This window comes from Salvelinus alpinus, chromosome 7, assembly GCF_045679555.1.
Source record: "Salvelinus alpinus chromosome 7, SLU_Salpinus.1, whole genome shotgun sequence".
Taxonomy (NCBI): Eukaryota; Metazoa; Chordata; class Actinopteri; order Salmoniformes; family Salmonidae; genus Salvelinus; species Salvelinus alpinus.
This window is the reverse complement of record NC_092092.1, coordinates 86,372,883-86,384,828: the sequence shown is the minus strand read 5'-3', so window position 1 is coordinate 86,384,828 and position 11,946 is coordinate 86,372,883. Positions and strand designations below refer to the sequence as shown.

Here is an 11,946-nt window from a genome sequence, read left to right as displayed (position 1 = left end):
TCTCATGTATTTTATTGACAAACTAACATCTCATGTATTTTATTGACAAACTAACATCTCATGTATTTTATTGACAAACTAACATCTCATGTATTTTATTGACAAACTAACATCTCATGTATTTTATTGACAAACTAACATCTCATGTATTTTATTGACAAACTAACATCTCATTTATTTTATTGACAAACTAACATCTCATGTATTTTATTGACAAACTAACATCTCATTTATTTTATTGACAAACTAACATCTCATGTATTTTATTGACAAACTAACATCTCATGTATTTTATTGACAAACTAACATCTCATGTATTTTATTGACAAACTAACATCTCATGTATTTTATTGACAAACTAACATCTCATGTATTTTATTGACAAACTAACATCTCATGTATTTTATTGACAAACTAAAGATGCATTTATTTGATTGAGAAACTAACATTGAATTTCAGAATCTTTTTTCTTTTTAACACCTGTTATTTTAGATGAAATATCACAGGTGTAAATGTTCTCTAACAGGCTGTTTTATTACGTGTGGTCATAGTTAAAGCAGAGCATGGCTTTCTATACGGGAAAACGGGAAATACTGTTGTTCACGTTAAAACAAAATAGTAGTGTATTAAAAACATCCTTCGTTTAGCTAAAATCAATCTTATACTTGGGTGCCTTTTAGGAACGAGTTATTCAACAAAATCAAAAGATGTTGAATGTATTTCACTGTTTTTAATAATAGACAAATTACACATTTAAAAATTGAATGTGGAGAAGATGTAATTAAACCAACACACCAAACAAATGGAGCAATAAATTCCTTATTCACTCTTTTTTCACCATTAAAATAATGATTTTAATAACTCCAGATTGTTTTGTTACAATCTGAAATGTACAAAAAAAGCTACGGTTTTGACTGGGATGAGCAATATCTTTCTCAATGGTGTTTTAACAGTGCACCTAATATGGCTGTCTAAATGTTTGTTTCAGTCAAGAGGTGAGTCTAAAAACTGTCCAAAAACCCAGACAAAAGGAGAATGAAGAGTATCAGATAATAAAATAGAATGATGACGCTATTAGAAAAATGTAATTACCAAAGAAATACATAATGAGAACTGATAATTGCCGTCTTTCGACGTGAGTGTAATGTTTAGTGTTTATTTACGTTGTTTATTTCCCTTTTTGTTTATGTCTATTCCATTTGCTTTGGCAATGTAAACACATGTTTCCCATGCCAATAAAGCGCCTTGAATTGATTTGAGACAGAGGGAGAGAGAGAGAGAGGGAGAGAAGGAAAGCGAGGAGAGCAACAGAGGAGCGTGAAAAGGAGGAAAGGGAGGAGAGAGACAAGCGGAAACCGCGGGGCCGTTAACAAGGATTAGATGCATAGTGCGCGCGCCATGGAGCCATGGGAACTCACCGGGTCAATTAGCTGCGTCGCGTAGCCACATGAACAGAAGACAGACAGACAGACCGGGGGCTCGCAGAGGCCCTGGGTGAAGCGGAAAAAACGGAACAGCGCGCGACAAGAGTGCAGCCTTCAGGACCCCAGAGAAGGGAGACTAACCGCCTCGCGCCAGGATGCAGGGTCTGAGCTCACGAGCCCACGCTTTCTCGGTGGAAGCGCTGGTCGGTAAAACGATAAAGAGGATGAAGAAGGAGAACGGGAAGGACTCGAGCTCACCGGGAGACACAGAGACGGAGACAAGCTCCGTTCGACAGGAGACAAACGAACACGGTCGGTCAACTTTAACCCGCGCATCTCACTGGTTTACACACGCACTCTTCTGCGTCTAACTTGAATAAAAAGTCATATATTTTATAAGAGAGAAAAAATTTATATAAAAATGTAAAAAGAAAAACAGTACACTGTCCAAGTAGTAAAATAGAAAACAACAACTTGTTTTGTGGCTTTGTGTTGAGTTTGTAGGACTATTGATGACACATTCCTAGCGTTTTTCACGTCAATGGTTTGTCAAATTGATGTGTTTTAATTAAAGGAAACAGCTGAAAGCTTTACACTTAAATGGAATCAAGCCAGCAGCATTCCGCATGTTCACGATGCAACAGTTCTAATTTATCAACAATTAAACTGTTCCTTTACTCAAAAAGATTACCCAAACGACCAGAGGAGGAAGGCTGGTAACACGCCAAGAAGGCTGGGAGAGTGCGACTCTGAGCCGGGGCGAGAAGAAAGGAGAAGACCGGGAGATAGTGACTCTAACCCGGGTAGAGATGAGAGAGAGGTCCGGGTGGAGCTCCAGGGGTCGGATCTGTGGACCAGGTTCCATGAGATCGGCACAGAGATGATTATTACCAAAGCGGGCAGGTAAAACGGACCCCTTCACACGCCTACCAAACGGTCAAATCACAGACCTTTACACAAGCTAGCTAAACTAGGTAAAACGGACCCCTTCACACGCCTACCAAACGGTCAAATCACAGACCTTTACACAAGCTAGCTAAACTAGGTAAAACGGACCCCTTCACACGCCTACCAAACGGTCAAATCACAGACCTTTACACAAGCTAGCTAAACTAGGTAAAACGGACCCCTTCACACGCCTACCAAACGGTCAAATCACAGACCTTTACACAAGCTAGCTAAACTAGGTAAAACTCAGACCTTTACACACTAACACACAGTAGCCAAGACACTACGCTATGGACTACACACTAATCAAACAGTTAATTCATCTGATTTACAGTATGGGGATAATACACATTGGTTAGGAAAGAGGGCCGTACAATCGTATTGGCGTACAATCGTGTTACAACAAGTCACTGATGTTGCACTTGCAAAAACATATTTTCTATACAGGCCTTTAGTCTATTATACAGACCTATAGTCTATTATTCAGGCCTATAGTCTATTATTCAGACCTATAGCCTATTATACAGGTCTATAGTCTATTATTCAGGCCTATAGCCTATTATACAGGTCTATAGTCTATTATACAGGTCTATAGCCTATTATACAGACCTATAGTCTATTATACAGGCCTAGAGTCTATTATACAGACCTATAGTCTATTATACAGGCCTAGAGTCTATTATACAGGTCTATAGTCTATTATACAGACCTATAGTCTATTATTCAGGCCTATAGTCTATTATTCAGACCTATAGTCTATTATACAGACCTATAGTCTATTATTCAGACCTATAGCCTATTATACAGGTCTATAGTCTATTATTCAGGCCTATAGCCTATTATACAGGTCTATAGTCTATTATTCAGGCATTTAGCCTATTATACAGACCTATAGTCTATTATACAGGCCTAGAGTCTATTATACAGACCTATAGTCTATTATACAGGCCTAGAGTCTATTATACAGGTCTATAGTCTATTATACAGACCTATAGTCTATTATACAGGTCTATAGTCTATTATACAGACCTATAGTCTATTATACAGGCCTAGAGTCTATTATACAGACCTATAGTCTATTATACAGACCTATAGTTTATTATACAGGCCTAAAGCCTATTATTCGATTGATGTGTACGGAATCTTTATGTAGGCTGTATCTACAGTTAGCAAATTGTATTTTCGTTGTATAAGATGACAGCCAAATGAAATGTACAATTTACTGCAGCCTTTGAACTATTGAATGTTTATTTGATTTCACCAATAGAAAAAACGTTTTTGCACAGTTAAAACAACAACAGCAGTTTGTGTAGGAGGGTGAAAAGGCGAAAGGGCTTGTCGAGTATTTATTTTACAGGGTCAGTACTACCCCGTAAAAACTAAATGGGGATGCTTTTTATCATTTTATAAAGGCCACTGGATTTTTTTCATAGTATTTTAGGGTTGTATTTTTTCATAGTATTTCTATAACTTTCTATTCTTTGACTCTTATCATATAATTAACAATGTACATGCTTTATTCCTCAGGAATTGGAGCTCTGTTATTTTGTAATTACATTTTGGGGTAATTTTGTAATTTTAATCTCTTTGCATATTCTTTAACATTTTCATAACAGTTTCATAAAAGCACATGTTATTCTATATAGGCTAAACATTTCATGACTTGTTATAAATTCTATTATCTCTGTTGTGATTTTTATGAGACGAGTAATAAATCTCGCCAGAACGCCGTCGTGGTCTGAGCTTCACCTTGACTGAGGCCCGCAGCCTCTCTTTCAATGGTGTTACATTTCCAACGAATTTAACTGACGCATCAAAACACTGATCTCTGTTAGTTTAATTAGTTCTCCACACTAGTTGATATTTAATAACATTATGGATTGAATTAAATACGCTATTATATGATGACCATTTTAGCTCATTTATCCTACTTTAAAGTCTTTGTGTGTGTTTTCTACAGGAGGATGTTCCCATCCTTGCGCGTAAAGGTGCGTAACTTGGACCCGTGCCAGCAGTACTACATCGCCATGGACGTTTTGCCCGTCGACTCTAAACGATACAGGTAGACCCTCAACGTATATGTAGCCTACAGTTGTAAATTGCACGAAAGGAAATGGTCTCCTATTTTAGAAACGTACTTTAAAACCAGCGCATTATTGCATCAATCGGTCTTTTCTTTGTTTCCAAATTTCTCTGAATGAAGCTGCAAATTTTACTATATTTTTGTACTGTAAATCAAACATTTTACCCAATATACACACATTTAACGAGCACAGGGTGACAGTAGCGGTGCTTGGGTAAAATCACCCGGGAAGCCAAGCTAGGGGAAAAACAGCCATATTACAACCAATGTGTTGTGATAAATGCGTTGTTTGCTCTATAACCTGTTAGTTCGTATGCCTCTATAACCTGTTAGTTCGTATGCCTCTATAACCTGTTAGTTCGTATGCCTCTATAACCTGTTAGTTCGTATGCCTCTATAACCTGTTAGTTCGTATGCCTCTATAACCTGTTAGTTCGTATGCCTCTATAACCTGTTAGTTCGTATGCCTCTATAACCTGTTAGTTCGTATGCCTCTATAACCTGTTAGTTCGTATGCCTTGCTACGGTGATAGGCCTGAGGCCGAGACAATACGTGTCAGGTTTTAATGTCACGTGCACAAGTACAGTGAAATGCCATTCTTGCAAACTCAAAACCCATCAATGCAATAAAGAATAAAAATGTATTTAAATAAATAAAAATAATTAAGATAATTAAGAATATGAAATACACAATAAAGTAAGTAAGTAAGTAAGCATACTATATCCAGGAAATATTAAAAAATTCAGTTCCAATACCTTATTTAGAAGACACAGTGGCAGAATAAAATCCACCACACCTTTGTTTTATTACAAAACTGGAAAACAAAATGTGTCCGGTGGAGTCCACAAAGCATATAGCATGTAACAGTTACATGACCGGTAGCATGGTCATATTTCTAACATGTTTAAACTACTAAACAACTATTGATTTGGAACACAGACGAGTTACCACAAATGGAACATAAACAGGAGCTGCCTCCACTATTACAGAACCACATCAACATCATCTAATCACCTCTGCTTAGTCTAATACAGCGCCAACTAAAATATTCCAAAAACGATTTAGAAATCAATGTAAGCTCAATACTATGTGCCTGTCCATGGTGCTGCTTGCTGTGTGTGTGTTTAAGTATAAAACCATGTTGACTCACCCTACTTGTAGAGAAACACCACTGCCATCCTCCTCTCTGCCATCCTCCCCTCTCTCAGAATCGCCTTTTTAATCATTGGCCAGGAAGGAGAATTAAGTAAAACCACAAGTCCAAATCCCTATCTCAATCCATAGCTAATTTAGGAAAGGGACAATTTTAGCTAGCTTGCCACCAGAGGACAACAACACAACGAGATGCAACAATTCTAGTTTTTTTTCTGTCAATGAGGTTTGGCTTTTGATGTGATGTGAAATTCCAAACTGGCTACCCTTAACACTTTTTTTGGTGTGCAAGGACCAGTTGAGTTCACTCATCTTAGCTCAAAGCTCATTGCCTATTTTCGTATAATTTTTTCATCAAGGAAGGCCAAATGATTGCTGGCTTCCCTTGCAACAATGTCATAAACTTTTTGACCAGACAGCATTAGACAGATGTGCTACACATACAGAGACAGAGGGGGGCGCTGTTTCGCTCACTCAGATGCTTTCTCCAGTGAGATACATTCAGCCTCTGGCGAATGAAAGGAAAATTATGAAACACAGAGACACGAAAGATATAAAATAATGTATGTTTTTTTCCCTTTTTCTTGGTAATTTCTGTGGGAAGCCTGGCTTTCCTTAGCAACCATGAATACGCACCACTGGAGGGTGGAGGGGTATATCAAATACAGCTAGGCCTCTATAGTCTAAATATAGTCACAAAAATGTTTTACTTGGAAAGTCAGTTACTTCATGGCAAAGCTTTGTAAGAAGAGAACTATGTGGTCACAACTCATTATTAGTCTTTTCACCTGTTGTTAGTGAAGCCAACTTGTCAACTCTGGGTGGACAATAAAGTCAAAGATATTCTATTCTGATATTGTGTTCTGATATTCTGTTCTGATGTACTGTTCTGATGTTCTGTTCTGATGTTCTGTTCTGATATTCTGTTCTGATGTTCTGTTCTGATATTCTGTTCTGATGTACTGTTCTGATGTTCTGTTCTGATGTTCTGTTCTGATATTCTGTTCTGATGTTCTGTTCTGATGTTCTGTTCTGATATTCTGTTCTGATGTTCTGTTCTGATGTTCTGTTCTGATGTTCTGTTCTGATGTTCTGTTCTAATGTTCTGTTCTGATGTTCTGTTGTATTTAGGAATGTGGTATTCTGATATTATGTTCTGATATTCTGATAATCTGTTCTGATGTTCTGATATTCTGATGTATTTAGTTATGTGATGTTCTGATGTTCTGTTATGATGTTCTGATATTCTAATGTATTTAGGTATGTGATGTTCTTATATTCTGTTATGATATTCTGATATTCTGTTATGATATTCTGTTGTATTTAGGTATGTGATGTTCTGATGTTCTGTTCTGATGTTCTGTTCTGATATTCCGTTGTATTTACCTATGTGATATTCAGATTTTCTGTTCTGATATTCTGATGTTCTGTTGTATTTAGGTATGTGGTGTTCTAATGTTCTGTTCTGATGTTCTGTTGTATTTAGGTATGTGATAATCTGTTGTATTTAGGTATGTGATATTCTGATGTTCTGATGTTGTGTTGTATTTAGGTATGTGATATTCTGATATTCTGTTCTGATATTCTGTTGTATTAGGTATGTGATATTCTGTTGTATTTAGGTATGTGATATTCTGATATTCTGTTCTGATGTTGTGTTGTATTTAGGTATGTGATATTCTGTTCTGATATTCTGTTGTATTTAGGTATGTGATATTCTGTTCTGATATTCTGTTGTATTTAGGTATGTGATATTCTGATATTCTGATGTTCTGTTGTATTTAGGTATGTGATATTCTGTTGTATTTAGGTATGTGATATTCTGATGTATTTAGGTATGTGATATTCTGTTGTATTTAGGTATGTGATGTTCTGTTCTGATATTCTGTTGTATTTAGGTATGTGATATTCTGTTGTATTTAGGTATGTGATATTCTGATGTTCTGTTGTATTTAGGTATGTGATATTCTGTTGTATTTAGGTATGTGATATTCTGTTGTATCTAGGTATGTGATATTCTGTTGTATTTAGGTATGTGATATTCTGTTGTATTTAGGTATGTGATATTCTGTTGTATTTAGGTATGTGATGTTCTGTTCTGATATTCTGTTGTATTTAGGTATGTGATATTCTGTTGTATTTAGGTATGTGATATTCTGTTGTATTTAGGTATGTGATATTCTGTTGTATTTAGGTATGTGATATTCTGTTCTGATATTCTGTTGTATTTAGGTATGTGATATTCTGATATTCTGTTCTGATGTTCTGTTGTATTTAGGTATGTGATATTCTGTTCTGATGTTCTGTTGTATTTAGGTATGTGATATTCTGATATTCTGATGTTCTGTTGTATTTAGGTATGTGATATTCTGTTGTAATTAGGTATGTGATATTCTGATATTCTGTTCTGATATTCTGTTGTATTTAGGTATGTGATATTCTGATATTCTGTTCTGATGTTGTGTTGTATTTAGGTATGTGATATTCTGATATTCTGTTCTGATGTTGTGTTGTATTTTATTTATGTGATATTCTGTTGTATTTAGGTATGTGATATTCTGATATTCTGTTCTGATGTTCTGTTGTATTTAGGTATGTGATGTTCTGATATTCTGTTGTATTTAGGTATGTTATATTCTGTTGTATTTAGGTATGTGATATTCTGATATTCTGTTCTGATGTTGTGTTGTATTTAGGTATGTGATGTTCTGTTCTGATGTTCTGTTGTATTTAGATATGTGATATTCTGTTGTATTTAGGTATGTGATATTCTGATGTTCTGTTGTGATGTTCTGTTGTATTTAGGTATGTGTACCACAGCTCTCAGTGGATGGTGGCAGGAAACACGGACCACTCCTGCATTGCTCCACGCTTGTACATGCACCCGGACTCCCCGTGCGTGGGCGAGACGTGGATGCGTCAGGTGATCAGCTTCGATCGGGTCAAACTGACCAACAACGAGATGGAGGACAAGGGACACGTAAGTCACATCTCTCTTTCTGATCTACAATCATTTAATCTACTGTGTTCTACTATCTGACTGCTAATCTATAGGACGTTATTAAACATGGCTAGAATGCTGTTTTAGCCAATCAGCATCCAGGATCCAAACTACCAGGTTTAAAACTGGATGCTGATTGGCTGGAAGCCATGGTATATCAAACAAGTCATTCTATTATAAACTGGTTACCAACATTATAAACTGGTTACCAACATTATAAACTGGTTACCAACATTATAAACTGGTTACCAACATTATAAACTGCTTACCAACATTATAAACTGGTTACCAACATTATAAACTGGTTACCAACATTATAAACTGGTTACCAACATTATAAACTGGTTACCAACATTATTAGAATAGTCAACAAGTCATTATATTATAAACTGGTTACCAACATTATAAACTGGTTACCAACATTATAAACTGGTTACCAACATTATTAGAATAGTCAACAAGTCATTCTATTATAAACTGGTTACCAACATTATAAACTGGCTACCAACATTATAAACTGGTTACCAACATTATAAACTGGTTACCAACATTATAAACTGGTTACCAACATTATAAACTGGTTACCAACATTATTAGAATAGTCAACAAGTCATTCTATTATAAACTGGTTACCAACATTATAAACTGGTTACCAACATTATAAACTGGTTACCAACATTATAAACTGGTTACCAACATTATAAACTGGTTACCAACATTATAAACTGGTTACCAACATTATAAACTGGTTACCAACATTATAAACTGGTTACCAACATTATTAGAACAGTAAACAAGTCATTCTATTATAAACTGGTTACCAACATTATAAACTGGTTACCAACATTATAAACTGGTTACCAACATTATAAACTGGTTACCAACATTATAAACTGGTTACCAACATTATAAACTGGTTACCAACATTATTAGAACAGTAAACAAGTCATTCTATAATAAACTGGTTACCAACATTATAAACTGGTTACCAACATTATAAACTGGTTACCAACATTATAAACTGGTTACCAACATTATTAGAACAGTAAACAAGTCATTCTATTATAAACTGGTTACCAACATTATAAACTGGTTACCAACATTATAAACTGGTTACCAACATTATAAACTGGTTACCAACATTATAAACTGGTTACCAACATTATAAACTGGTTACCAACATTATAAACTGGTTACCAACATTATAAACTGGTTACCAACATTATAAACGGGTTACCAACATTATAAACGGGTTACCAACATTATAAACGGGTTACCAACATTATAAACTGGTTACCAACATTATAAACTGGTTACCAACATTATAAACTGGTTACCAACATTATAAACTGGTTACCAACATTATAAACTGGTTACCAACATTATAAACTGGTTACCAACATTATAAACGGGTTACCAACATTATAAACTGGTTACCAACATTATAAACTGGTTACCAACATTATAAACTGGTTACCAACATTATAAACTGGTTACCAACATTATAAACGGGTTACCAACATTATAAACTGGTTACCAACATTATAAACTGGTTACCAACATTATAAACTGGTTACCAACATTATTATAACAGTAAACAATTCATTCTATTATAAACTGGTTACCAACATTATAAACTGGTTACCAACATTATAAACTGGTTACCAACATTATAAACTGGTTACCAACATTATAAACTGGTTACCAACATTATAAACTGGTTACCAACATTATTATAACAGTAAACAAGTCATTCTATTATAAACTGGTTACCAACATTATAAACTGGTTACCAACATTATAAACTGGTTACCAACATTATAAACTGGTTACCAACATTATAAACTGGTTACCAACATTATAAATGGGTTACCAACATTATAAACTGGTTACCAACATTATAAACTGGTTACCAACATTATAAACTGGTTACCAACATTATTATAACAGTAAACAATTCATTCTATTATAAACTGGTTACCAACATTATAAACTGGTTACCAACATTATAAACTGGTTACCAACATTATAAACTGGTTACCAACATTATAAACTGGTTACCAACATTATAAACTGGTTACCAACATTATAAACTGGTTACCAACATTATAAACTGGTTACCAACATTATAAACTGGTTACAAACATTATAAACTGGTTACCAACATTATAAACTGGTTACCAACATTATTAGAACAGTAAACAAGTAATTCTATTATAAACTGGTTACCAACATTATAAACTGGTTACCAACATTATAAACTGGTTACCAACATTATAAACTGGTTACCAACATTATAAACTGGTTACCAACATTATTAGAACAGTAAACAAGTAATTCTATTATAAACTGGTTACCAACATTATAAACTGGTTACCAACATTATAAACTGGTTACCAACATTATTAGAATAGAAAACAAGTCATTCTATTATAAACTGGTTACCAACATTATAAACTGGTTACCAACATTATAAACGGGTTACCAACATTATAAACTTGTTATTGGTAGACCTGTTGTGAGGTTGGCGTATCTTTAATGGCAGCTGGTTGTTATATAATCTTGCATGAAGTTCAGAAACCGCCAAAACACAACATACATGGCCAAAATGCATGTAACATCTATGTTGTGCTGATGGACATCACATTGACAACGTTCTCTAAATGACTCTGTTGGTTCAGATTATTCTACAGTCAATGCATAAATACAAGCCTCGCGTCCATGTGATCCGCCACGACCCCCGGCTGGACCTATCAAAGATCCCCTCGCTGGCCACTGAGGGTATGGCCAGCTTCTCCTTCCCAGAGACAGAGTTCACCACCGTGACAGCCTATCAGAACCAACAGGTACTTTCTCTCAGCCAGTCAGGTACTGCCTTACCAATCAGAACTAACAAGCGCTTATGGCTTCACTGTGGTCTGAACTAGAAACTCAGTATAATGGAACAGGAACTATGGCTTCACTGTGGTCTAAACTAGAAACTCAGTATAATGGAACAGGAACTATGGCTTCACTGTGGTCTAAACTAGAAACTCAGTATATTGGAACAGGAACTATGGCTTCACTGTGGTCTAAACTAGAAACTCAGTATAATGGAACAGGAACTATGGCTTCACTGTGGTCTGAACTAGAAACTCAGTAGAATGGAACAGGAACTATGGCTTCACTGTGGTCTAAACTAGAAACTCAGTAGAATGGAACAGGAACTATGGCTTCACTGTGGTGTAAACTAGATACTCAGTAGAATTAATATGGAGGACTGGCTTCATGTGTGTGTGTGTCCATGTGACCGTGGTGTTGCCTGTGGTCCCTGCAGTAACAGAAGACTCTCGTGGCA

General features: G+C 35.6%; 1 protein-coding gene across 1 annotated transcript in view; it reads left to right on the top strand.

Annotated features, from left to right (window-relative positions):
• Window positions 1-1,286: 1,286 nt before the first annotated feature.
• tbx22 (T-box transcription factor 22) overlaps window positions 1,287-11,946 on the top strand; it is a 29,296-nt gene continuing 18,636 nt past the window's right edge. Inside the window, exons 1-5 of the mRNA XM_071411978.1 lie at window positions 1,287-1,736; window positions 2,111-2,327; window positions 4,333-4,434; window positions 8,414-8,588; window positions 11,291-11,455. Of these exons, the coding sequence (XP_071268079.1) occupies window positions 1,580-1,736; window positions 2,111-2,327; window positions 4,333-4,434; window positions 8,414-8,588; window positions 11,291-11,455 (816 nt within the window). The 5' untranslated portion in view covers window positions 1,287-1,579. The remainder of the gene's footprint in view (window positions 1,737-2,110; window positions 2,328-4,332; window positions 4,435-8,413; window positions 8,589-11,290; window positions 11,456-11,946) is intronic.